The 27,282-nt window shown below is 51.6% G+C and overlaps 6 protein-coding genes across 6 annotated transcripts; 3 read left to right on the top strand and 3 right to left on the bottom strand.

Annotated features, from left to right (window-relative positions):
• The first annotated feature begins 3,603 nt into the window (after window positions 1-3,603).
• On the top strand, window positions 3,604-5,755 carry BDP81DRAFT_189457 (uncharacterized protein). The gene is made up of 2 exons (XM_060582383.1): window positions 3,604-4,665; window positions 4,719-5,755. The coding sequence occupies exons 1-2, from the start codon at window positions 3,717-3,719 to the stop codon at window positions 5,684-5,686; spliced, it is 1,917 nt and encodes a 638-aa protein (XP_060447252.1). The 5' UTR covers window positions 3,604-3,716; the 3' UTR covers window positions 5,687-5,755.
• Window positions 5,756-6,098: 343 nt separating this feature from the next.
• Window positions 6,099-7,483, top strand: BDP81DRAFT_447624 (ribosomal protein S2; the record flags this gene model as incomplete). Its single annotated transcript, XM_060592204.1, has 3 exons — window positions 6,099-6,129; window positions 6,202-7,087; window positions 7,204-7,483. The coding sequence occupies 3 exons, from the start codon at window positions 6,099-6,101 to the stop codon at window positions 7,481-7,483; spliced, it is 1,197 nt and encodes a 398-aa protein (XP_060447251.1).
• A 1,490-nt stretch (window positions 7,484-8,973) lies between these two features.
• Window positions 8,974-9,335, bottom strand: BDP81DRAFT_392090 (uncharacterized protein; the record flags this gene model as incomplete). Its single annotated transcript, XM_060587656.1, has 2 exons — window positions 8,974-9,170; window positions 9,236-9,335. 2 exons carry the CDS (start codon window positions 9,333-9,335, stop codon window positions 8,974-8,976), a joined length of 297 nt encoding a protein of 98 aa, XP_060447250.1.
• Window positions 9,336-11,849: 2,514 nt separating this feature from the next.
• Window positions 11,850-14,297, bottom strand: BDP81DRAFT_189412 (uncharacterized protein). The gene is made up of 2 exons (XM_060582382.1): window positions 14,276-14,297; window positions 11,850-14,009 (listed from the first exon to the last, which is right to left on the bottom strand). Exon 2 carries the CDS (start codon window positions 13,856-13,858, stop codon window positions 12,044-12,046), a length of 1,815 nt encoding a protein of 604 aa, XP_060447249.1. The 5' UTR covers window positions 13,859-14,009; window positions 14,276-14,297; the 3' UTR covers window positions 11,850-12,043.
• A 1,226-nt stretch (window positions 14,298-15,523) lies between these two features.
• BDP81DRAFT_479767 (uncharacterized protein) lies at window positions 15,524-17,042 on the bottom strand (the record flags this gene model as incomplete). The annotated part of the gene is made up of 3 exons (XM_060594899.1): window positions 15,524-16,272; window positions 16,334-16,762; window positions 16,938-17,042. 3 exons carry the CDS (start codon window positions 17,040-17,042, stop codon window positions 15,799-15,801), a joined length of 1,008 nt encoding a protein of 335 aa, XP_060447248.1. The 3' UTR covers window positions 15,524-15,798.
• Window positions 17,043-17,841: 799 nt separating this feature from the next.
• On the top strand, window positions 17,842-20,244 carry BDP81DRAFT_404656 (uncharacterized protein; the record flags this gene model as incomplete). Its single annotated transcript, XM_060588916.1, has 7 exons — window positions 17,842-17,897; window positions 17,989-18,510; window positions 18,565-18,645; window positions 18,712-18,838; window positions 18,938-19,141; window positions 19,199-19,484; window positions 20,223-20,244. The coding sequence occupies exons 1-7, from the start codon at window positions 17,883-17,885 to the stop codon at window positions 20,242-20,244; spliced, it is 1,257 nt and encodes a 418-aa protein (XP_060447247.1). The 5' UTR covers window positions 17,842-17,882.
• Window positions 20,245-27,282: the final 7,038 nt, after the last annotated feature.

The raw sequence follows: 27,282 nt of genomic DNA, 5'->3' as shown, positions 1-27,282 counted from the left end.
CCCGTCTTGTTCCCGTCTTCATCGAGGAGCTTGCTGCGCAACAGACTCCTTTACTTCGCCGTTCGCACGTAACAGACAGCACCTCTTCCCACTTTTCTCAACGCCAGATTCAGCAGTCGGATGGTGGACCAGACAAGATCACCTCACGTTTGCTGGACGAGCTCAAGAGCACCGAGGACCTCCATCTAGCAGAACTCACTATCAGATCGTCTCTTAGGGTCGACCTTCCAGCTGCCTCATTCCACCAACGTACCGAAAGGTACACCTATCCCCCGTGAACCTAAGCCAATTTGCTAAGACCTCTACGCAACAGCAGTATACATGTTCATAGTCTGGTTTGTGTCGGTTGGCATTCATCATCCTGGTCTGGTTCTCGAGCTCTGCCTAGAGAAGTCAGCAGCCATTTTCCATGTCTCCGTGAAAGCCACGCAACCATCAAGTATCACAACCCGTCCGTATTCCCCAACGTATTGACCGGGTGCGACACACGTGAGATGAGGCCTTTGGTAAGTGGCAACTTTATAGAACGGTCTTGTGAGAGAGTCAGAGGTGAGCCCTAGAGTTCCGAGCAAGGAGATGGCTCCCAATCTCAGAGAAGTCGGCGTTATCAGCAGGCGGCCAAGGACCTGATAGAAGCCAAGCACATCTACTAGCATGGAAAAGCACTCGCAATGCTACCCACGAGACTTTCGACAGATTTCTAGTGTTCATTTGCTTCCGAACGTGACATCCTGCGCACATCATATGGCAGTATTTGGCACTATTCAAGAAGACGAGGATTAGCAGCCAGACTCGGTTCTGAGAAGCATGTTTTCACCAGGCCTAGAAGTTCTGAGCTAGAGACCGGATAATGCGAGGTGTCAACCAAGAGTATCCTGATAAGATCGCCGCTGCTCTGTAACCCAACTACCTAGATGATAACTCGAAGCTGCTCATCGTCGAGGTTGTGAAGTCTCACGGTAAACCAGCACAAAAAACCTCATATGAACCCATCAAGTGAGTATTGGAGATTTGTACTTCAATCAGCCGATCAGGAGTAAGCTGGATCGCCAGTGCCTCGCATGTGATCACTGCTCCTCCTTTTCATATTCAATAGCCTCAAAGAGTACATGGGCAATGTTCAAGAGCCACCATCTCATTGACGATGAAGAGGGGTGGTAGAATAGATTCACAGGTGATTGTGCATCTCTACTGAAGTCGAAAATGGCAATCACAAGAGTGGTGGACCTCGAAACATCTCGATGTAATTGACGGTAAAGATCTTACATCGAGTATACCAGACATATCCCTCTCTGTGTATTCAACTACTACCGTCGCCATGAGAATGGAAACACGTGCAGCGTGACTTGCGCAAGCTCATTGAGGGGCATTCGGAATCTGAAAGCCTCGTAGTTCACAACTGGCGTTCAACGTGAGTTTGTAATCCCTCATCTCGAAGCAGCCCCAAATTTAGAGCTACCTTAGGTACGGATAGCATCAGAGATGCCTCGGGACCAGACCATCAAAAGTTCGGATCCGATCTATCAGTGCCTAACCGCAGTGATAGGAGGTGGCACTGGTGAATTAGCGAAGGTCAGGCGATATTTGCTCTCAGGTGAGGCTAAAAAGGGGGACGGCAAGACCCCCCACCTTGGGTCAGGTCCATGTCTGCTTGAGCAGTGTTGCACAACGTTGGAGAAGCTGGGGAACAATGTTGGTTTGAGGAGAAATCCGGAAGGGCGGTATTCGGTGGTGCAAGAATCGGTCGATAATGATGTGGTTACTTGAACTCAAGCTGTGTAATCCAGATTCCAGCCACGGTCACTGGGTGCGGCGGTGCAAAAGAGAAGGCAAATGGCACAGTTTGGGGGGGAAAGCGCTGCAAAGATCAGATGACATGCACCCTTTGGTTCGACAGGGTTCAGCTGTCTTAATCGAGACTGCTATTCACCGCCGCTCGGCTGGTTCATGCAAGGGCCCCAAGGGGAGAGCCGGGACGTTTCCACCGAATATTGGTTTGTTCCTAGAGGCTTTGAGGAAGATTGAGTTTCTGTGAGCTGGCAGTATCGGATGAGGGCTCACAACCACGGTATGAGAGTTTGCATTTCATCTCTGGTGCGCGATATTGTTGTACTTGATGATTGGATTGAAGATTGTATAAACCTAAGTTACAGCTGTCAGATGAAATGGCGGAGTGAGGTCACCGAGGTGTTCTAGTCAGACGGCCTCGGGAGCTTCAGGGACCGACCAAGTGGGCTTGAGGGATCCACTTGGGTAGGATACGACACGTGATTGGACAGAAGCGAGGTGAACTGGAGCTTACGAGATTTGAAGGCGACGGTCAGCGACGTCGCGGGTGCCGGTTCTGGCCCGTGCACCGTGCTCCCCTGTCACCTCGACAACCAGGGTCTTTTTTTTCTTTTTTTTTAGGTACTCCTTCTGTTGTGCTGTCCAATGTTTCTTCCCATCTCTTCTTCATAGCGGTGACATTGGCTGGAAACAGTTTGCAGCGTGCAGCGAACTGCAGCAGCAGATGGAACCAAAGTATCGGGCTACGGAATAGAAAACGAAGGGGGAGACGAATTGTGAGGCAGCACGCACCCCCAATTTTGGGACCCCCATGACCACATCAGACCTGCTCCATTGCTGTGAATCACTGGACCAGGACAGCTCACAGAGATGCTAGACCGTAGACGTCCAGTGAACGTGGACCTTGAAGGTGACCTTGGGACCTGGAAATAGCTAACCCGGCCCCCGGCCCCCGACCCCAACCGGTTTCCTCCCATCTCCCGTCAATAATATCTATGGCCTAAGCTGCAACGGCTGAGTAGTATCTGTCGTGTCTATCTGCGAGTACGGATATCCCTCAACCAGGTGCAAGGCAGCAAGAGACGAACAGACAAACGTCAGGCGAGTAGACGCCAGGCCACATTCGATACCCTCTGCTGTCATCTGGTCCCTCTTTGTCGCCCTCCCTTTGGTCCATCTTACTTCCCATCTCTCCATCTACCTATCTCTCTCACCCTGTCTCGAACCCTTTTTCATCCCACGTCTCGTCCTTCCTGCAGAACTCGGAGCTGCGACAATTTACCTTCCTAACCACACACGCCCCATTATTGACCCCCGACGCCCCGACTGCCGGCTCTCGCTCGCACGCGTCGCCCTCGGCACCCACCCCAGGTCCTCCCCCAAAACCCAAAAGCGCAGACGAAGAAAAAATAGCCACCACGCATCAACACCTCCCATAATCGCAATCTGACAAGTTCATGCAATGTCAGGCAACACCCTTAGAGGCACGCCCAATCGCGGCCAGGCCCGTGGAGGCATCCCCTTCACCCAGAGCCCCTCCGTCACAGGTTCTGCACCTCCCGCCGCCGTATCCTCTGGCATTCCGCGCCCTGTCCTAGAAACCCAGGCTACGCAGAGCGAAGTTGGCGGCGGTGGTGGTGGTGGTGGTGGATCAGGAGTCAGTGCCAGTCGTCAGAAGCAGACCAAGAGAGATGAGGTATGATGCCCTTTTTTTCCTTTTCTGATAGTACCCCACGATCACGGACGGCCATTGAACATCCATTGCCTCTCTCGTCTTCGCTGCATTTGGAGAAAAGATACCCAGACCGCTTGTTCGTCTTTCGTTGTCGTCGTCGTTGTCGTGTCTCGAGTCTTGCTAGCTATCGGACCGCGTCTTCAACCGGACCTCCAGAAGCTATTACCACTACTGCAACAACTGCTACCTACAAATGGCCAGACTTACCTACGGCGAGCTCGAAAGAGCCAGACTGCTCGACACAATGGATACTGACTACTACGTCAAGGCAATTCGCAAGAAGATGGAGAGCGATCTCTCCAAGAAGAAGCACCTCACGAGCCGAGCCCGTCACTCACGCAAGGCCCCGCCGGGAACCGTCCTCGCCTTGAAGCCCAGTCAAGCCCTGCAGATCAAGCCCGCCACCACCGTCGCCGAGGCCGCCCAGCTCATGGCCGCCAAGCGCGAGGACTGCGTGCTCGTCACCGACGACGACGACCGCATCGCCGGTATCTTCACCGCCAAGGATCTCGCCTTCCGCGTCGTCGGCGCCGGCCAGAAGCCCAACCACATCACCATTGCCGAGATCATGACCAAGAACCCCCTCTGCGCCCGCACCGACACCAGCGCCACCGACGCCCTCGATCTCATGGTCCGCAAGGGTTTCCGTCACTTGCCGGTTATGGACGAGAACCAAGATATTTCCGGTATTCTCGATATTACAAAGTGTTTCTACGATGCCATGGAGAAGCTGGAGCGTGCCTACTCGTCCTCGAGACGTCTGTACGATGCCCTCGAGGGTGTTCAGTCCGAGCTCGGCACGAGCCAGCCGCAACAGATTATCCAATACGTTGAGGCTCTGCGTTCCAAGATGTCGGGCCCGACTCTCGAGTCGGTCCTGGACGGACGGCCCCCGACGACGGTCAGCGTGAGAACCTCGGTCAAGGAGGCGGCACAGATGATGAAGGAGAACCGAACCACTGCCGTCCTGGTGCAAGACCAGGGTGCCATCACTGGTATCTTTACCAGCAAGGACGTCGTCCTTCGTGTCATTGCCCCTGGTCTCGACCCCGCGACGTGCAGCGTTGTCCGCGTTATGACGCCTCACCCGGACTTTGCTCCCATGGAAATGAGCATCCAGGCTGCTCTCCGCAAGATGCACGGTAAGCTTCCCGCATTGGTGGAGTGAAAGGAACAATAGCTAACTAAGTATCAGACGGCCACTACCTCAACCTTCCCGTCATGAACGAGGGCGGCGAAATCGTCGGCATGGTCGACGTTCTCAAGCTCACCTACGCCACCCTCGAGCAGATCAACACCATGTCTACTTCAGACAGCGAAGGACCCGCGTGGAACAAGTTCTGGCTTTCGCTCGACGATGGCACCGAGTCCATGATGTCCGGCGAGGGCAGCCACACCCACCACACAAATCTGGGCTCACGCATCATGTCTCCCGACATCACGCGGGAGCGCATCGGCGACAGCGTTGCTCCCGGCGACTCTGCCTCCCACGTTGGTCTCGAGTCACCGCCTCGCTCCGCCGTTACCGGCAACAGCCCGGCTCAGCAGTCCCCTGCCGAACTGCCCTTCCCCTTTAAGTTCAAGGCGCCGTCCGGCCGTGTCCACCGCCTGCAGGTCATTGCCTCCCAGGGTATCTCAGCGATGGTTGCCAACGTTGTTGCTAAGCTGGGAAGCGAGATCGATGCCATTGGCGGTGCTCCCGTTGCCGACGAAGGCAAGATCTCGGGTGGTTTTGCGCTCAGCTACCTCGACGACGAGGGTGACTCCGTCTCCATCACGACAGACAACGATCTGCTCGAGTCAATTCTCCTCGCCCGCCAGAGCCGCCGGGAAAAGGTCGACTTGTTCGTCCACGACCCCGAGAAGCCCCCCGTTTCCGCCGCACCCCCCACCATCGAGACCATTGCGCTCCCCACCCCTCCCATCTCCGCCACGCCCGACCTGCGCCGGAGAAGAGCCTACGATGACGAGGACGACGAGGCGGAGGATGAGGACGAGGATGAGTCTACGATCCGGAGGTCGCGTCGCGCGAAACACCACGCACCCGCGGAGAAGGAGGTCATTGCCGGTGTTCCGAACGAGTTGCTGCTCCCCGGTGCCATTGTGACGTTGGCGGTTGTTATTGTCGGTGTTTTCACGATCTCGCGCCTGACCAGTAGGTAAGGGGGGAATGTGCTATAGAGAGAGATACAGAGACAAGAAAGAGGAGGATCTCAATCACGACTTTACGAGAGTCCTTGGCGAAGCATTGTAAATATGTATCGAGTATTGTTGTCTTTACTAGACTTGAGTACCCCGACGTTAAATTAATACACCGCACATCCGTTCTATCAATGAATGAGAATGTAAACTTTTGACATCAGTGATCATGCCGCTTGTGCTTGCATTCGTAGACCCGGAGTGTCCTGACGGGAGTGCGTTGCTCCCATTGACGTGATTACTTAAGGTGTGGGGCCCAGGTGCAGGGGCGTTGCGGAGTCTTCCGTCCAGCTTCCCCGAAAGCTCCAAAAATTGTTCCTGGGAAACTGCAGCAGCGTAACGACTCCTGAGCACCAACGCCGCCCGCCAAAACGCCATGATTGTCAGAAGCATAGTCAGCCGGCATGGTACGTGAAACCCTCTCCAGATCTTGAATCCAATTGATGACTTTGTTGCTAACTCTGTCTTCCCTTGTATAGGCAGCAGAGCCCTGCTGGCGCCAGCACTCGCCCGATCATGCCACCGCGCCGGCATCACAACCGACGCCCTCGTCGGCGCCATGACGCCCGAGACCTTTGCAGGCTTGACCACCTCCGCCGCCCTCGGCCAGATCCCAGGCCGAGCCGCCCCTTCGCTCCAGCACGATCCGGATGCCGTCGCCGCGCGCACCGAGGCGATTGAAGCGCGCTCCAAGACGGTGCCCAACGCCTACAACCGCTTCCGCCGCCAGCAGAACCTCCACGCCCGCGTCGGCGCCTCTGTGGGGCGGCCGTACGTCCCCTCTGCGCTGATTGAGAACACGCCGAGTCCCAAGGATATCAGCCTCGAGCTCTTGATGGCGAGTCAGACGCACATGGGACATCATACTTCGCGCTGGAACCCGGCGAATGCGAGGTATATCTATGGTGTGCGTCAGGGGATTCACATCATTTCGCTCGAGACGACGGCGGCGTACCTCCGTCGCGCGGCGCGCGTCGTCGAGGAGGTGGCGTACCGCGGCGGGTTGATCTTGTTTGCGGGCACGAGGAAGGGACAGATGGATATCGTGACCAACGCGGCGAAGCTTGCGGGCGGGTGTCATTTGTTTACCAAGTGGACGCCGGGCAACATTACGAACCGCGATGTGATTAACCAGGGGAAGGAGGTGCGGATCGTGGACGAGAAGGATTTGACGCTGCAAGGGTTTGAGAGGTTGCAGAGGACGGGGAGGCCGTTGGTGCCCGATTTGATTGTGTGTTTGAATCCGAGGGAGAATTATACCATGCTGTACGAGTGTGGGTTGGCGAATGTGCCGACGATTGGGATTATTGATACGGATGCGAATCCGGATTGGGTTACGTATGCTGTTCCTGCCAATGATGACAGGTTAGTATCCCCCCTCACTCCCTCCCTTCTCTTACACCGAGCTTTGCACTCGAAATTCCCCAAAACTTCGGTTACTTTAATACCGCGGACTAACTAACAAATTTCATTTACAACAGCTACCGCTCCGTCGCCGTCATCGCAGGCGTTCTCGGACGCGCGGGCGAAGCGGGCCAGAATCGCCGTCTCGCGGCCGCGGAGAATGGCGAGTCGGAGTGGACCACACCTTTGGAGACGCAGCGCTTCATGAAGGCTCAGGAGAAGGCGTGGAAGACGGAGTTGAAGAAGTGGGAGATGACGAGCACGTTTTCGGCGCACAATAAGGGTGAGGGTGAGGAGGCGAGGTTGCTTGAGATGTTGCAGGTTGATCGGACCAAGGCTGTTGACGGTGAGCTTTGAGGCTGTCGGTAGACCGTGGCTACACTTGGAGCAGGTCAGAGTACGAAGAGTGGGATAGATGAAGGAAAGAAAAGAACTCGAAAATCAGGCGGATGGGAGAGGTGTTCCTTTCCTGTTGTACTAGACACCTGAACAATGTATGAACATGTACCAGTATTTTTTATAGAAATTCGCCCCCTGCTGCTGTTGGTGGGCGTTTGTGACTGATGCTGGGGGAGATTTATATTGTGTATTTGTGAGTTTGGGAGTGGTGAGTACTTGGAGGTGTATGGTTCTGGCTCATTTCGTGTCTGTGTATGATTGCCTACTAGTTGATCATTCTAGAAAGGGGCTTGATTCTGGATAGGCCTGGTGTGAAAACTGTAACTGAATTCAGTTCCTTTCAGATCAGTGGTGAGTGTTGTCGGCTTCGGTAGTTTGTCTTGCTTGGGCTTGAATGAGTAATGCTGGGTCTGGATTGGGGACGATGGGTCTGTCGTTCTAAACATCTCTAACGGGGCTTTGGAGTTGGGAGTAGCAGCTGTCAAATCATCGAGATCCCCCCAAGATTACGGCGTCTTGGACGCAGAAGACTACCTACTACTCCCTACCTGTATGTTCAAATCTCATAGGGTTAAGGATGACACGAGTATCCCAGCAGCTGCCTAGGTATGGCATAGCGGCAACTAGTATCCGTACCTCCTACTTTCTCTCTACTTTATTCTTCCAATGAATTCCAAGTGTGATTCGCAGATTCATCAGGCAGGAGGCCCTTACTACAGAGTATGACTGCTATCCAGCAGTCAACGGGACATCACGCCACCTGAAACTAATCTAGCACTTATCAGGATTCTGCCATTAACGGCATGTGTTACAAAGAAGACGGTATCACATCGTTGCTAGCCATTGATGTTGGGGTAACCATTACAACTGTGAAAGGTCGCAGGCGAGAAGGCCAGTTATCATAAAGGGGGTGCAGTCGGGTTAGGGCTCAAATCCGAGTAGACACGAACACTGGACTCTTCTTATTTCGGCATTGGCCATACGTGTTACGTATAGATGAGCACCTACTCAATGAAGGGCTTCATATAAGACTATCATCTGTTCAATCTACTCCCTGCATACAGAGGGAATTAGCTCAAGTTAATGTGTCACTTGGGATTTGGCCTCTGTTGAGGGGCAGTTGCACGGCTGGCCGGCCTTACTGGGGATATTCAGGTGTCTAGATCACGAGAACTCCACAAGAGGTGATTGGTGAAGCAAATGTACAAAGTAAATAGATTCCTTTCGAATGATATCGAACGTTGGTATCTCAAAAACGCTAAGAAATGTGGTATCAAGTCTAAAATGTTTTCCCCCCTAAGCAACCAAGCTGTTGTAATGGTTGAAAATCGTCGAAGGAAAGTGAAAAGTCATAATCATACGCTGTCGGCCAAAATAACGGGCCAAGTAAAAGAAGTCGTCCTCTGCCACAAATGTTTCTTCCCTCCTGGTTGTTGCCTGTCCCACTTTTAACCCCAGATGGGCTCATCGCGGGGAATCTCAGGCATGGCCCGCGGTACAGGCAGAGGCTTGGGGACGTCGACGTCCCTCTTCTCGGCGGGCTTCTTGCCGCACACGTAGGCGTTGTTGCGCGCTGGGTCGGTGTTGCAGATGAGGCCGCCGCAGCAGGGCTTGTCTACTTCTGCGGTGCTGGTGAAGCAGAGACCTGGAAGAATATAGAACGTCAGCCACCAAAGAACATAAGCTCATGGGTGAGGTGATACAACTAACCTCCTTCTGCGATGCATTGTCTCTTGATGAGGCCGAAGTCGACGCTGATGGCGGAGGCGGCGCCGATGACGGTGATGAGGGTGAGTAGTGAGAACTTCATGTTGACTGATTTGTGTGTTGTGAACTTTTGTATCGTGTATTGCTTGCGTATAGAGAGAGCGTTTTGTGTGTATGCGACGTGTCGAATTTTTGGTGAGAGCGAATGTTATTGAAAGAGAGGCTAGCTGTGTGCTGTCATAGAGATAGATATAGAACAAGCTGATAAGTATAATTGACACTATCGAAAGGATAGGAGGCGCCGCGGGAAATTTCGTGGATGTCAATAGCGCTATATAACCTTAGTCCAACCTGGATTGATTGCCACCCATCAATTAACCACCCATCAATTAACCACCCCTCCCCCCTACCTACCGGGCTCCGGGCCAACACCCTTCCTTGACTCGAATTAAAGAAAAAGTCGCAATCGGGAGTGCGGGTAACAACTGTTGCTGGCCTCGACCGATCGAGGCTGTGTAGTGATGATGGTACCCGCCAAATCTGCATCAAATTTCGCACCCCCAATCTTGTACCAAAGTTTGACCCCCTTCCAGATCTCTGGGCGGCCTGGGCTTTTCCTGAGCCTCCTGTGGTGTGTGTGAGAGTGTCCGTCAGATGAGCAAAGCGCAAGCGACCAGACGACCAGACGACCAGACGACCAGATGTACGCGTACGCTTGCTTGTTTGGCACGGCGTCGCAAGTTTCGGCAGGATGAAAGTCACAGGGTTACGCCCGTCTCACGTACCGGTTCCCGAGTTCGTCGCAATGTGTCGCAATGTGTCTGGTCACTGGTGTCTACAGTCCATCTCACTATGCTTTACCCCGCGGGTGCGGAGTTTGGGAGGGGGGTGGGAGGACCGTCTACGCGGTAGGTCGGTATGCCGATACTTTACACTACCTTGGGCACACCAGGCAAAAAGGGAACGCCATTCACCGAGAAAAGGAAAGAAGAGAGGTACCGCTCGGAACAGAGTTCAAGGCCATCCCGGGCTGCTTGGGAAGGGGACAGATTGTAACTTGCGCGAGCAGAACACACGCAGTTTCAGAACTGAGTCCGATGTCGTGGGCCAGCCAATCGGGTGGCCGCGGGGTTCACGTTTTCGAAAAAGAAGGTTGCTAAATATATATATGAAGTTTGGTGCCGTCTGGAGTTGGTGAAGTTGGGATGATGAGGTGGCCTCCTCCTGGCAAGACTGACATCCGTTCACCGAAACTGCGGTAAAAGGGCAACTCGATAAAGTGCGAAAACGAAGGCACGGTTCTGGCAAGCAACGGCAAGGCTGACAAAGGGCATGCTTGACGGGGATTATGCTCGCCAGCCCTGCCGAACAGGCCGGCATATATGCACTGCGCGGGATGCTGTACACCTAATCACGTCGTATGCAGTACGTCTTTGCTTTTTGAAAGATTGAAAGTCTGTGAATTGTAATTGAGAGAGAGATCCACTCTGATCTCCGCGCCCACGAGGCCAGATAGATGGATGATCACGCATGGTAGGCGGGCATGAGGGAAAAGCACGAACCACGACGGGATGGTCCAGAAAATCGTGAGCATTATCGGTCCTGCCGACCAGATACCGGAGGACATACAACCCGTCGCCCGCTGAGGGAGGCTGTAATCGTCTCGTCAGTCGCATCTCAAATTCATCCGTCTTCTCTTGGACACCCGTTAACTTTTGAGGATCCGAACGCCGTGGAACTTCAACACCCTCTTAACTCGTTACCTCTCTGTCAACCCAACATCAATCCAAACGCCCCAAGAACCTTGGGTAGCACGCAAGAAGAAGAAGAAACCGAGTCCAAGCATAAAAGGCAATCCGAACAGGTTTCAAAAACGCAAGCAGTGTTTTTTTTTTTTTTAAGTTTCAATCCTTCCGTATACTAGAAAATCCGAAAATTACGGTAAGTCTTGGCAAACCCCCTGTCTCTCGCGTTTCCAAGATGATGTGGCCTTCCGTCAGAAAGATGAGACGGGAACTTTGGAAGCATGTTCGCCCCGGCCGTTGTTCGCCGGCGCGCATTGTTGCACAGAACACACGCCTCCCCCCCCCCCCACGAATCGTGGACAGAACGCACAGTTCATAGTGCTAGCTGAACCAACCTTCAGAGACCTCAGCTTTTAATGAAGACGATTGCGAAAAGTCTGGCCACGGTCAAATTTATGGCCGCGTCATTTTAAACGCCAAGGTATCTTTAAGATTTGGCCGAGAAAGACTTTTGAGATTTGGCCGAGAAAGACTTTTGAGATTCGGCACGGCTTTAGTGCGCCCTGCCTATCCCGGGCGGAAGCAACGCCCCGATTGACGGGCCCGAAGTGTGCCCCGCACTACCTGCCATCCGTCCCGGCACTCGGCTCCGTGCTCCCCCAATTTGGGATGGCATAGAAAAGATCGGAGAAGGACAGCAAACAATTGAGATAGATACTGAGAACTCACGTATGAGAGTAGCTTTCTCCCCCAGCTCCATCGACCTTGAAGACCGACTTGCGCGAGATCTAGCTTTCAAGGGAGGGAAAAAACAGGTATGAAATGAACGCAACCTAGCAGCAAGGTACTAAGCCGGGTCATGCTTTTAATAAACTCGTTTATATGAGCAAAGCCTGGAATGCTGATATGCTTGCTTGCCATGTAAGGTTATGAAAAGTCTATCAAGCAGATGAAATGAAGAAAAGAACAAATCCGCCGCCGCCGCCGCTGCCTTACTCCATGGTATTCAAGACGCCAAACAGACCCCCCGTCACCGCCAGGTCGCACTCCTCCCGCCCGTGGAACATCACCCATTGATAAACTCTATAGAATAAACATCCTTCTCCCTCCCGTCCTTCTCTCCCATAACCGCATCCACCCCCACCCCCTCGCCAACATCATCGTCATCCCCCTGCTCGATCAACATATCCAAGTCCCGATCCACAGCAGCCGCCTCCTCCGCCGAGACTCCCATATCCCCTATGACCCCTACCTCCTCCTCCGCTTCCGTCGCGTTAAGAAGCGCCTGGAAGTCGGTATGGTGAGGGTGGTACGGGTTATACGGGTTCTCATGATGATGGTGATGATGGAGATCATGATGTGACGTCGGCCCCGGCGGCTGCAGCCCGCCAATGATCTGGGGATCAATCGGCTGGAAGGACTCGTCTTGTAGCATAGGGTTGTGGTGCGGGTGGCCACGCGGTAAGGGGGATGCTGAGGGGTCGCGGAGGGTGTGGGAGGGCGGTAGGGAGGTGACTTCCGCGTAAGGAGATGATCTTGGAGGTGAAAGGGGCGGGAGGTGGTGGCGATGTTGGTGTTGGAGCGAAAGGACGTGGTCTGCGGCGCTGAGGACAGTTGAGGGAGGTCCTGATGATAAGCCCGGCGGCGGCGGTGATGTAGAATGAGTGTGATGAAATGAAGTATTCGTGAGGGGATTCACAACCGGTGCAGGCGGAGGTGCGACAGAAGCATTAGCACCAGCAGCAGCCAACGCCGCCGCCGACCTCCCCTTGGCACCACTCCCGTTCCCAGCCCCCGGCGCAGGCGTCTTGCCGAGCTCCTTACACTCAGCGCAATTCCGAATCACGTCGCTCGCCGTCTCCTTGATGCGGCTCCAGTGATACTTCTCCGCAATCGTCGCCGTCGTCTTGTTGATCCCGCCGTGGCCGGCGGCATGCACCTCGCGCGCAATCTCGTACTGCCTCCTCGGATCCGGCACGACCTCCTTGTCCTTGAGCATCAGCCTCTCGCTTCCGCCGCCGGCCTCCCCCTCCCCCACCAGCTTATAGTGTGTCGCCGCGCTCCGGAGCCTGCTTTTCTCGGCGCGGTCAGCACCCGCCGGATACCGTCCGTATTTCAAATAAAACTTGATCTTGTCGAAACGCTCTTCACTCACGAGGTCCTCCGACTCTGCGCCGTTGCTGCCGGGGACGGGCAGGTCCCGCCCGTAGATGATGGCGTCGATGAGCGTGCCCGGGTACGAGGCGAGGTTGCCGCACCCCTTTACGCGGCCGATGCGCTTGAAGCCGAGGGCGTCCCAGATCTTGCACGAGGCGACGTTGGTCTCGTAGACGAGGTTGAAGACGGAGTAGGTGTAGCCCAGTTTGGGCGCCCAGTCGATGTAGCACTCGCCCATGAGGCGGCCTACGCCGCGGTTGCGCGAGGCGTCGGTGACGAGGAAGCCTGCGTTGCACACGTGGCTGCTGCGGCCGGGGTAGTTTGGCTTGATGTAGAAGCTGCCGAGGCACTCGCGGGACCAGTCCATGTCGTCGTTGAGCTCCGCGTGCGGCTGCTCAATGTTGCCCAATAACATGACGGCGCCGAAATTCTGGAACCAGTAGGCGCCGAATTGTTCGGCCGTCATGGTCTCCATCATCGGGTAGGTGTCGCCGCCCTCAATCTCCTTGTTGAGCTGGTCACTGAGATAGCGCACCAGAGATGGGGGAACTTCGTGACGCGAGGCAAAGGGGATGATTGTGGCGACGGTCTGGCGATCGCGGAGCGTCACTTGACGTGGGGTGATGTCGGCCGGCAGGGAGGGGTTCATCGGGTCCGGGTACGGCGTTACCCCGGACACCCGGTAGATGGTGGGGCTCGCCGGATCATCTAGCATGGCCGGCATTTTCGGGGTGTCAAGGTACTGACTCGGCGGGGGGCGGATCGGCACCGCAGGGGCCTTCCTTCAATACAAAGCTCCGCTTGACGAGGGGTAGGTAGACTGTAGTAGGTAGCTCCTGTTGGCCGTTTGCGCCGGACTGAGTTCGCGATACTGACTTTTGTAACACAAAAAGTCTACAGTTAGTTAACATTTCACACGTGTATAGCAGGAGGGAAAGCAGCGGTCAATAAAGAAAATACGCGCATATCCCAAAAACTCATGCCTGCACAGAACAGGCTCCCGTCTTTCTCCCCTCGAGGCCCCTCCCCTTCCTTCATGATATCTGATATCTTACACGGAGCCAAAGGAGGGGAAAATTGGGAACAATAGAAAAAAAAAATGCAGGTTGGATTTGTAAGGAAAGGCTGCAAGTAAGCCTACCGAAAATCTGATCTGACTCTGCTCAATGCTGACTGACTTCCCCAAAATTGAGACGGAGAGAGAGAGAGAGAAAGCAAGACAACCCCTTCGGCCAAACTGCCGATTTGCGCGCAAAATGCAGGCCTAGCAAAAAAAGCAGAGACCGCGTGGTGGTACAGATACACTGGTGGCTTGCGCTGCACTTGGTAACGATCGGTCAAGGTAAGGGAAACCCGCCTTGCCGTTTCAGCTTTTGCGATGACACCACAGCTGCTAGCATGCACGAATGCCTGACCTTGGCGGGGTGTGTGGAAATCGGAGCTGCTGCTGTGCTGTGCTGTGCTGTTGCTTGTACGTGCTGAAATGTTCGTTGGTGATGTGTTTCTGGACCTGAGGCCTGAGGGGTGGAGGGGTTAAAGGAGGGAGGGGAAATGCGCAGGTTGCGAAGTTTTCAAACCCGGACTTGGGACTTGGGGGAAATGTTTGAGTTATGTAATGGATCTGTGCCACAGTCAGCGCCACATTGTGGCTAAATCAGATGTGGTTTATCAAAACACATGAAGATGTTTTCTACTATCATGACATTGATAATCATCCTCATCAGGGGTCAAACAACTCATAGGGAGCCCAGGAGAAATTTAGTAATCTCTGTACATGGTTCTTGCATCTACTGTATCGATCCGATGGTATGTCACATGAACACGCCTCAGGTACAACCGAGATGTTTCCTTCAGGTTGGGGATTTGCCCGAACTGTGATATGAGTCTTGCAATCCAGTTTCTCATCAGGATGTACCATGTTAATCTTTCTGCGATGAACATCTGTTACTTAATAAGCGAGGACCAAACATGTAGTCAATATTGATTAGCGGTCGCTTAGCGTAGCACAACGTGGAGACTGGAGTTGTTAATCTACTTAGCTACTTAGTATTTATTTATTTTGTATGCCCTATTGCTTATAAGGCGGTGCTCGATACGTAGTACACAGTATATCTACTTAGTATAACAATGCAGAAACTATCCAATTCGGACCATGATCAAACTCACAAGGGTTTCAAATGGTTTCTCAATGTTGGAACAGCAAAGGCTGATAAGGAGTAATAGGCAGGTACCATGGGCTGGCTGGCACCTGCCCTGGGCGAAGTGGGACAACTGGCTTAGTCATCACGGCCGGATAAAGGTGGAGCAACCACCCAGGCCGTCACTACCTACTCCTGCCTACAATGTAAGATAGAAGAACAACAAGAAGAACAAGCAATAGGATCACCAACAGACGAGTGATAATTGCTACCACTATTTGTCGTATACGACCCCGTGAACCAACACTCAACGCTCTCGAATTTTGACGACACATTCTTAATGCAGCAGAGCTGTAGTAACGTAACAGCGTAGGCTTCCAGCGCTGTTGTATCTGAATGTCATTGGCTTTGTAGCCTTGGTATTCTCAAAGTCGCTATGATACAACAATTCAACAAACATAAAACCTCGAGCCCTCTATCTTGCCTACAGTCTATGGGATATACAGAGTTTTAGCCTCGTGCGCCATCAAGAGCCACACACATCGAAGCTGTTGGACTTCATGCGCATATGCCACTCTGTCATCGACGCCATCAGCGCTGGATCAACATTCCTGTTCGCCTTGATAAAGACAGTCTCATAGGGATGGATGTTGCTCCCGAAATACTTCCTGTCCCACAAAAGGTCACCGGAATCTGGATGCGCTTTGCAGTACTCTTCTACTCCCTCTTCGGAATGCAGAGCAGTCATCATGGCGTCGATTTTGTAGCCGGCGTTCATGATCAGGCCTGTCGTTCCGACTTCGGCATGAACGGCGGCGTTCCAGTCTGCGTAACACCCGCTGAGACCGACTGGGGCGTCTTTGCTTCCGAATCGATCGTCCTCAGACGCGGTTGTTGCGACTGTGGGGTCCAGAAGGATGCTCATACCGACGTCGTCGGTGGCAAAGATCATGGACTGAACGTGCAGTCTGGGTATGCAGTTGAGTGTCATTCCGACCAGCTGCAGGGAGAAATCGTCTTAAAACCGATGTCATGTCAATATCAAATTAAGAAGGACTTACTTTGGTTGTCTCTGTCACTTTGCTCAGGTACAAATCCGACCAGCAAGACGAGCTCCACGCCGGTAAGAATGGCCCTCGAATGCTGGCGTTCATCGTGATGAACCTCTTATACTTCTTCCACAGGTCGTCCTTCTTCAAGACTTCGCCAATCGCACCCATGTCGAAGCAGGTGTTATCCCGCTTGACGATGCTGATGTTTGGCAGATCGGGGATGGTGCTAGACGCGTTGGCATCTCCGTTGAATACGAAGACAAAGTCTGCGCCATTGTGGATGCCCTTGTTGACAAAGTAGTCCAGGTTTGCCCGCGCGCTCTCGGAGTCATGATAAGCATACACGATGAGCGGTCGGTCTTTTGAAGGCGCGCTTTGTTGGTCTGAAGTTGCGGATTTAGGCGAGGAGCCATGCGCGATGGATTCAGGGATCGCGGGCTTTGTGAGGGGACACCCCTGGTTAGCCGCCGGACCCAACAAACCTCGATTGCTACGGTGCAGAACCGGAATCACTCCCGGGAAAAGGGAAAAGAACACACCAGTTGGAACGGCAGGATCCACCAGGCCGATATCAGGAAGACGGCCGTGAGAAGGCCAATCTTTAGAGGTGTACAGTGCACCCCGAGAGACGGCTTTTTCGGAAGCGCTCGTCGTGAAGGGAAGGTTTAAGGTGTATGTCGTCTAAAGAGGAAGAAGGGAACGCTTGGCCGGGCTCCATGGAGATTTTGGCTCAAGATAACGTGGGAGCGGCGCGGCAGGGAAATCTGGACTGACGTGGAAGTGGATGACATGATTGCGAGTAGAGCCCCTGAGTGGTCAGACAACCCCTGCCATGTGGATAACACCAATTATAGGACCCTTGCACCATGACGCGGAACAAACGGAGCGTGGGAGCGACCGGCGCAAGCTCTCACGGATGCTGACGAGCTAGAGACAGTTGGTTGCCGTGAGCGGAGACTGAGATCTTGTGTGAAACGAGTTTATAGATTTATACTAAATCATTAAGGTATGGAACTTGAGGTCAACACCATGAAGTGTCAACACGATTATCGCGACTTTTCTGAAGATACCGCAATGCTGAGGCTGTGAGACTAATTCACGCAGATCGTTTCACACCCATGAAAGCATCAGGCATTATTTCAGGCAGCAGGTCAGCAAATCAAATTCAAGGGCGCTTGCGTTGGTTGAGTCTGCCAATTTTGGCTTGGCTGTTGGCGCCTTGCATTTCGAACTGCATCGAACCCTTGGACAGAGGCACCGAATCTGGCAGATATGTGGGGATCACTGCGCATGTTTGGCCCAGCCTGATATTCTGGCCTGCAGCTGAACGAATCACGCATGGCAACATTTCGGTGTTGGTGCAAGTTGGAGTTGCTGTGCCATGATTTTGAGACGCTTCCGTCAGACCCCGGTGATTTTGACAATCAGTGCTTTTGTTCGTTAAAGAGTCTATGTTACTAGTTCGCTGCGCCATCGCGGTTTCTTTTCTTTCTGTCTCTGTTTTTCGTTGCTTCCCAAATGTCAAGGCTGAGCCGAATCGATTTCGGAATAGTTCGCGATGACTCAAGCCGGTGTAAGTGTCTACCAACAGCCGGGGAACAACACTTCAGCCTTGGGGTTACACAACCATTGAGATGGACAACTAACCTGATTTGACGACCTAGGACCATGGCACCCAACCGCATCTTCAACCCCACGAGCAACCAGGCCTAGAAGTTGTACCAGACGGACAACGCAATTACACACGCGCGGAAGACTGGTCCGGACTCCAAGTCGACAGCCACCCTTACTATGTCGACAGTGGCAAGGAAGTAATTTCTGATCACAATGACAGCGGGGAAATACCCGTAACTTCGGAGCAAGACGAAGTCAAAGAGCTTGAGTCTAAACAACCAAGGCGAAGAGGACGGCTATGGCTCATGATTGGAGGAATTGTACTCCTCCTGGTGACTGCAGCAGCCATCATCGGCGGAATGATGAGAACCAAAGCGGCGAATGCATCAAAAGTCGACGATTCGTTGCCCACGAGCGAGGCTAGCCCTACCAGCACACCGACTCCCACAACTATCGCCAACACGACAACAAAATTACAATCAATACGTCAGGGATCGCCACTTGCCGTCACTGGATGGGGCCAGTCTGGAGGTGTGGAGGTGTTTCTCTTTTACCAAGATCACGATTATCAAGTACACCGGTCCACATATGACACCACGAAGACGAGCTGAAACTCGTCATGGCAGACGCCCGATAAGTTCAACTCTTTTGCAGATGCGAGTACTCGCTTAGGGGCGAGTGTAATTCAGTATGATAGTTCGTACCAGGTAGGCAACTTCCAATCGCTTTTCGAAGCCGGGCGTGAATGAAAACTAACAGAGCGGTCTTCGAAGCCGCAAACCGAAGTCTTCTACACAAATGATGAAGGCCGTGTCCTCGGCGTGAGCATAAACGAGGCACTGAGCCCAAATTACGAAGAAGACAGTATTAAGAGCATGGTTTTGAGCTCCCGTGTCAACGGTAGCGTCGCAGCATATTGACCTTGGGTTATATATCAGGAAAGTACTGGTGGAATTGTTGAGGTGCGAAACCGCCTTCGGGCTGAGTTCGCACCGGCAGCCGAGTGGGACAAGAAGAGACTCAACGCTACTGCGGATAGTGACAGCCGGCTAGCATTGGTTCCGTTGTCGGCCAATTTCAGCAAGATTGCCGTTCAAGGAGGTTATGGAATCTTTTACCAGGCTGGTGGCGGCTTGGTTGCGTCGATACCGGATCTTGGATCAGATGAGCTCGCTGCAGATTATGCAGACAGTTGGCCTACAGGTATGCTTCAATATTTCATTTCACTCAAAGTCTATCAACACAGCTGATCCGTCAAAGGCTTCCCGACTGTCACGAATATGCCAGGGGGCGCGCCCTTTGCTGCATTCTCAGTTCCCAGGTCCTCAGATACTCTGCAGAGAGTCTTCACTTACGTCCTTTACCTCGACAACGATGCAAACATCAACGTCATTTATAATGATGCTACCTCCTGGATTACTGTCCAACCAGCCGGCCTGAAGGGCGTCGACAAGGACACAGAAATTACCTGTCTCATCATGGCCACTACGTACCGCGACTCTTTCCAGCAGGCAGTGGTACTTGGAGAAGAAGCTTTCAACCCAAGGTGCTACTTTCAGCGTGGAGGCTTAGTGAGAGAAGTGGTTTTGAGCAGTAATAACGAGTGGGAGGATAATGGCTACGTGCCCATACCCTAGAGATGTTCGACTAAACATGTTTCGCGCGTTACACAGAGAGCATTTACCAGCAATGACTGATGATTGTACTCTAGAAATAGAACTCTTGCTGGGGTTCCGGATCCAGTCCATAAGCAGTAATTTAATGCAAGTTAAAGTCAACCTTTGTTTTAAGTGCCTTCGACTAGAGTAACACAAATATAAAAACATCCTTTTGTGATGATTATGTTAAAGCCTTCTGCTGTACAACGAGGTATACTCTAAACATAAATATTACATGGCAATCAGAAAGCAGCATGTGCCGCAAATCGAAGCTTTTGAAAGGCCCGACATGTCCAAGAACATTATCAAGTATCTTTGTCAAGTCGTAAGAAGTGCCAAGAAAACTAACAGAGATTTTTTTTCTTTGTATTTCACTGAGCCGGAGCTTCACCTTTAGAGCAATTGTTCAACTGCCCGCAACGCATTATCTTATTATTGCCAAAATACCAGGAGAACACCGCATCGAAGATGACTTGTGCAGCCTTGGTTCTTCATGATGACGCGGAAACCAATAGTTGAATATTTTATACTTTGCCTCAGCGATGAGACGGACATAAGACAAGTGCCTTTCAACTTCATTAACATTTTGGTTCAAGATTAGATCTTGTGAACTATGTTTCGCGTAGGCTACAAGTCGACTTCCGCTGAAAAACGTTGTATCATTTGTTGGATTGTCAACGCCTCTGTCTATGTAGTCTATGTAAAGGACACTATTAGTAGACGAAACACGTAACACGTCAAAACGATGTCACATTCGGGCATTTGATGGCTTTAATTTCACTGGTCAACTCTAGAGTTCCTCTGGTCTAGGCTCTAAAACCTTTGGACCAATGCCATAGGGGCAAGGCTGCAAATCTCCAAGCATGACCTCACCGCCTTACGTTGTAGGTCTCAACACGTGTAGATATCCACAGATCACTCGTGTAGGTAATGTACTTAGCTACATGCGGCACCGCCGATGATGACCGCTGTTGAGCCTCTACGGATACAAGAACGGACTATCTCGACCTCAAGTCACGTGCTTGCCTCACTTTTACAACCCAGTATCCACGAAGCACGATAATTCGACCAGTCTAGAACCCGACCGTTGACATTGCTCCATAGCGTCGATGTTGGAACCGCATGTCATCCATTAGCACCTTGCTCCATTTGCGGCACTTTTTTCACCCAACTTCGCCGGGCCGTTAGGATATAAGGCAAGGCGCGCCACGCAACGCAGGAGAAAGAAAAAAACTCTCAAAAAGAGCCCGGCGTTCTTTAAGTCCCATCGGACGAACTCTTCGCAGCTGAAAAAGAGCACACTAGCGCTTGGCATCCACCGAGCTTAACGGACTCTTGGGGCCAGGTACCATTTTGCCCACACTACCCTGGCTCCAGCGCTTCAGGACTCAGGAGGTCGGTCCGGGAAACGCGCGGCCACGGACCCTCCTCTCCCCATCTTCGACTCGTCACTCGGTGGGAAAAGCCTTGGGGGGGGGGCTTCTTCCTCTTTGGGACCTTGTGTTGGGTTCGAGAATACCCACGTACCACTTCCGGAAGTGCAATCGCGATTCGGGACGTCCCTGCTGAGGCTGTGTTACGTGTATTTTTTCGATGCATGTGGAAAATCTTCCATTGGCGGCAAGAGGGACGAAGTAAGGTTAGGAAGGGAAAGGGGGATCAATCATTCGATAAGGCACGGCAAGGAGCATAAGGTAAATTGAGCCCAGCAGAGAGAGCATGTGCGGCGCAAATCACACGCCCAACGGCAAAGTTACTTAAAAGTCACACATGGCACAACTGACAGCTGTAGTTGACCTCCCCACTGGGAACGGGATAGGACATTTTCAGCTCGTGGAGAAATAACAAAAAAAAAAAAAAAAAAAAAAAAAAAGGAAGATCAGAGATGATCAGGGCCAGTTCGAGGCCCTAGGTTCCTCTCCTGGCTCTCAGTGGATGACGCAAGAAGCATGCGTGCCTGAGATGTTGGCGGGAGACGGGGTCTAGAACCTTTTTCGGCCTCAAAGGCTGAGCGAGCGTGAGAGAGCGCGTTCCCGGTTCGCTGTGGGGGAATGGATCGTAAACATCAACATAAGTCCCCGTCCCTGTCTTGACACGTACAGCGGCAGCATCTCGATGATTCGGAGAAGACATCGGCACGCGCAAGAGCGGATGCGAATATGACTTCTGTAACGGCCGATGGGAGACTATCGAAGAAACCAATGCAGGTGTTCCGTCAGAGGTTCGATTGAGTGTTCTTTGTTCCAATGTTGACGTTCGGCATATGTAAAAGGGGGGGTGCGGACGTGGACGGGCGGGCCATCGGCGACCGGATCTAGAACTGGCACTTTGCTCCACAATTCAGCAACGAAGTTCTCGATCTTATCGCAGCCGGCAACAGTTCAGCTCAAGTACTCCGTACGGATAACAGATGTGCTGTTGGCCTGTACGGATAGGTCCTGAGTCTGTTGTGCACGGCGGACGTAAGCCGGTCTTCCGGCTCGTGGGCTTTTGCTGCGGGCCGCAGGGGGAGTTTGTAACTTCGTGGAGACTTGGTTCATATTAGTATAGTGCCTCGGGGAGGGGGGCACCATGATCCTGAACGGTTTCCATGTGCCTTGCCGTGGTTCGACTTTCCTATGCTAGATCGAACGTTTTGTGTTACCAAGGGCTGTGGCATCTGTTCCTGTGCCTCTCTCAAACCCGACTTTTCTCTGGGAGGATGGGAATGGAAGGCGGCCGGAATCAGATAGATGCACGGCGGCAAAGGTCTGCTAACCTCGCCCGTTGCCGCCATGATTCTGAAAGTGAAGAAAGATTCAAGCCCGACATGCTTCAATGCTCTATTTTCGTATAGCAAGCGTCATGAGTGAATCCTGTTTATGGGACTTTTGCTCGTGATAATATGGACTTTCACTAAGCTGAGGATGAAAAGCCATGTCTTGCCTAGGCAAGCCTATCAAGTGGTGGCGCTCATTTCCTGGAAGACGTGTGAATTCCAAGATTCTTCCCCGAACACTGGGGTGTTGGGTTTGGAACATGTAAACATGGTGGAAAGACCGTGTCGGAGCTCTGTTAATTAAACATGTGAGACTGGGTCTCACATCATGAACGCGGGATGTCCACAAAGTGAGAGGGGAAATGTCTGGGAAGTTGGTGTGTTGAAGTCGTTCCATAACCCGGGCCCCAACGCTGCTCGAATTCGAGATTGCTGATGTAAGACGACGGCACGACGGTAGGATGTTCAGAATTTCAGATGGAAAAAAAAAAGGACGCCGTTCAATCTGCTTGCATTTCGAGGAGGACGGGCCTGAGGCGTTTTTGGGGCGTTGGATAATTAATACCTACCTAGATGAAGCCTAAGCCAAGCCAAAGCCCATCTTTCATTTCGCAACGGAGGATGAAGCGATGTTGAAGGGACGAAGCCATCACTGCCGTGGCACGTTTAATGCTGGATGTGGCGGCATAAGGCATCTCGTTGAATAGGCGACGCCGGAGAAGGAAAGTGAAGAACTGGGCCTTGCTGCGCTTCGGCTTCCTAATTATCTCGATGGGCTTCCCACCCGGAATGGCCGTGATCGGGATCCCCATCCGGCCGCACGCACTGGAAGGATTGGGGGCGGATTTGACAAGTTCCCACATCGAAACTGGCCGAGCTGGATGGCGGTTTGGACTACTCTGAAGATGGGACGACCGGTGTCATCGATCACTGGCTGGCGTTCGCCCTGCACTCGCTTGGTGATTTCTCGGACTAATATGTCTCTCTCTTGGAACTCTAGGCAGCTGGGCACGCTGAGAGGGAACTGGGAAGGTGTCCGCGGACAATGACTCGACCCCCTTCTCCAGAGCATCCACAGCGAAGAACGGCACAAAAACTGTGGATATAATTAAACGCTGCTGGAGGGGAGAGGGGGATTGCCCCTGCACCGACGCGTCTTGGGAGACGGGGGAAAGTCGTCGGCTTCTTGGAATAAACAGCCCAGCCGCGCAACGGAAGAAATCGAGTGGTTGATAGCTAGGTAGTCCGTTGGCGTCACAGTCAAGAATGGACTCATGGAGCCCTCGGGCGGCGGTGCTTTTAGCAAGTCCTCGTCAGGAAACCCGCAAAGCAAGGAGTAAACGTAAGCCGGCAGCCGGGAACCGACTCGAGATAGGAAGCTTGGGGAGCCGATCAACGGAGTTTAGAGATGTATCTCTGGGATCTCTGGGACCCTGGATTTTTCTTGGTAGTTGGCAGTTGACACGTCGGGCTCTCATCGCCAAAAGGGGGTTCTCGGCAAGAGAGACAAGTCATTAATGAAGAGAGTGGTTTTTGTTCGTATTAATCAAGAGAGATGGGACCCGTTGGAACGCTGCGAAGGTTCTTTGCGGCAGTGCCGGGTGTTGGCGGCGGTATTGATTTTCCTGAAGGATGCCGCTCGAGGGGATGAGATGTGATGGTATGGCAACTTGCGAACTTTACGAAAATCCAGAGCCTGTTATCCGTCGCGTCGGATTATCCTGCCGAAGGATTGCTTTTCTGCGTCTGAAAATTTGAGTTGGGGGAGATTGCGGCCTGTGAAGGTTGAAGAGAGAAGAGACGGGCACGCAGGGCGAATCCACGGCACAGGGAGAACCGTTGCTTCTTCAGGGTACCTGCCTACATGTACCTTGGTTAAAGGGAGACTTTTGTCACTTGGAAACGGCCCCCAATCAACTCACGACAGTCGGACACTGAAGACGCAACTCGCCTGGGCCTTGGTGAGGGAGAACTTGAGAAGAGCAACCATCTGCTGACACATGTTCCGAGGATGGGGCTCCCTCGGCCTCTTTACCTGAAAAGAGGAGAGGCAGGCCGAAAAGGGCCACCTTTTCCCCTTCATCCCCGAGTTCCTTTGCCAGAAATAGTGCACAGAACAGCGAGATCGTCCAACATTGTGAAGCAGCAGTTGAACGCGAGACCGACATGCAGAGCGCCTCATGTTCTGGAAGAATGCAGTATCTTTGGAAATCCCGAATCAAGAGACGCCATATCAATCACAGCTGCACATCGCGAAAAACCGAGAATGCTGATTCTGACCCAAGTCGTGGATAGGAAGAAAGCACATGGTCAGGCATTCAACATCATCTCCTCTTTCTTCGCTAGCATCTCGGCACCTGCCTGTGCTTCAATAGCGTCTGTTGGTTTGGATTTTGTATATAGAAATAGATCCTAGCTTAACCTAGTTCGGTCGTACATGTCACGCAGCATTTGTGTATTGGAGGGGAAGTGGGGCTTCCATGCTTCTTTCGAAATACACGTACTTCGTACAATTCTTTTTCATTCTAATCAGTATTAAGGAATAATTAGAGACTCCTTTACAAAGAAATATAGGGCATATAATAATCTATTCTTCTATAAGAGACTCTGGCATATAAGAGCTTACCTATTTAATATTCGTCTATTATATAAATATTTAATTTATTATAATATCCTAAATAGCTATTTTTATTTTATTAAAGTAAGTTTTTTATATTTTAATTGTTAATAAAGTATTAAAAATAGTCCATTTTAATTAATATATAGTTTTTCTTTGAAAAAGTTATGATATTGCTAAGAAACTATTTACTTAATAAATTAAGGTTTTAATAACTTTTAAGTTTATATTTAAAAAGAAATCAAAGAAGATTATTTAATTAAAACCCGCTATAATAATTGAATTTTTTTTTTCTTATAAAGATTTAAGTTAATATAAATATAAAATATTTCAATTTAACTCTATATTTCTTAGCTATTGAAGATAATCTATATTAATTATTCGTCAATATAAGTTATTGATTATTTTATTTATTAATATTTCAATATAAGAGACGTAATCTATTTTAATACTATATAAAAATAAAATAAACATTTATTATTTCTAAATATATTTATAGTTCATTGAAATATATGTTCAATAATTAATATTATAAAACTATTATTTTATTTAAGTTTTCTCTATATTAAAGCTACTAAAATTAACTATAAACTTAAATAATAAAGAGCTTTTTTAATTGTTTTAAAATCTCAAAGTTTATTTTAAAATATGGTTTTAATAGTAATTAACGAATAATATAATATTATAATTATTTAATATGTAATTTTATTAGCTTTTTTCTATAGTTTTTTTTTTTTTTTGCCCCTTTATTAGAGGCATGGAGGCGCAGAGAATGATTAGGGACACCTCGCCTGCAAGAAGCCAGCGAGCAGCCCACAGTAACATGACGTGGGTTTTCCTTAATTGATTGTTGAGGCTGTGCTAATAAGCAACATCAATATCAAGCAAGGAAAAAGTAACGCATCCCGGGCCATCCCAAGCAGGAACCTGCATCGGATGCCCGAGTCTGCGGACGACTAAGGACAAGCTTCTCGATTAAGCATTTCTTCCTCAAGAAATCCACCCCCTCTGCTCCGTAGCAGCCCAGGATATGCGCGTTCAATTGATCACAACCGCTGTCCAACAGCCAGAAGCTGCCCGCGGCCACTGAAGAGATGAAATTCCCCAGTTGCTGCAGCGGTATTCAGGCGGTGCTTATGCCTCGTCGAGGTCAAGGTCAAGGTCCCCCGGAAGATTGGAGAGGCAGAGTATCGAACACGTTTCCCTGGTGCGTTGGATGATGAGTCCTCATTTGCTGTCTACATTTTCCCCATCCCATCCACACTGCCCTCGTGGAGAGTGGTGACTGGTCTTCTGATCTCTAAAATAGTCATCATCAACTGTTCCTTCTCGTAATTGAACGGTAACAGAGGCAGTCTGTTCACGAGCTTCTGTACTTGACTTTAGCGGAAAGACATGACCGGGACCTCATCCTCAATCCTGCGTCTGATGCAAGCCACCTGCACACTGTCACTGTGAAGTCCTGCTTGACAGACACAAGACAGTTCAGAAGACGAACCGGCATCCTGCAAGCCTCTCTGTAAGCCTTCTCCCAAGCCTCTTGGCTCGGCCGCCCGTCCTCGTATCCCATCCACACCTCTGGGGGAGAGGAGGGAGTGAAGTCGAGGGGGGTGGTGTTATCGAGGCCAATCTCGCCGCTGCCCTTCTGCCGTGCACCGCGAGCGAAGCAGCAGGCCTCGAGGCTTCGCTAGCAACGGTATGAGCCGTTCGCGAAAGGCGCTGTACGGATAATAATGCACCGATGCACAACATTGAGCGAGGCACCGTTGTGTAAGTTGGTATGCACACTACTTTATACGGGGCACTGGCGAGACTGATATCCAACGGTTCGCGGCATCTCGACTAATCTCTCATTCGACCATCACCAGACAGCCGGCCAGACCGGCCGATTTCTCACGCACAAAGCTGCACGTTTCCTCTTCCCCCAGATAATACGCCCAACTCTACGGAGTAGCGACATCCAATCTGCCGCACCCATCGCAGTACCCGTCCAGGTTCTCCATTTCAGTGGCTCCCGTCCCCAGGCGTTCAAGCCTTGGTGTCGGACGAGAAAGGTAACTGCAGAACAGACCAGACCGTACGGATCCTTCGTACGGATACAGAGAGCTGACGACAGCGCCCCAAACCAAACGGTACAGCCCAAAACCGGCACACTGGCTACTGAAATAGGCGGTAGGCCTCGTCTGGGAGGAGTTCGTTTCCCCCCTGTGCCGTCGTTTGGGGCGACGACGGCATGAAGGGATTTGCTGCCCGTTGATGATCATCAGGGACATAGCAGCGGCCAACTATCACAATAGTGATATTGCTCAGC

This window comes from Colletotrichum phormii (assembly GCF_030913505.1).
Source record: "Colletotrichum phormii strain CBS 102054 chromosome Unknown BDP81scaffold_6, whole genome shotgun sequence".
NCBI lineage: Eukaryota > Fungi > Ascomycota > Sordariomycetes > Glomerellales > Glomerellaceae > Colletotrichum > Colletotrichum phormii.
This window is presented reverse-complemented; position numbering and strand designations above follow the sequence as displayed.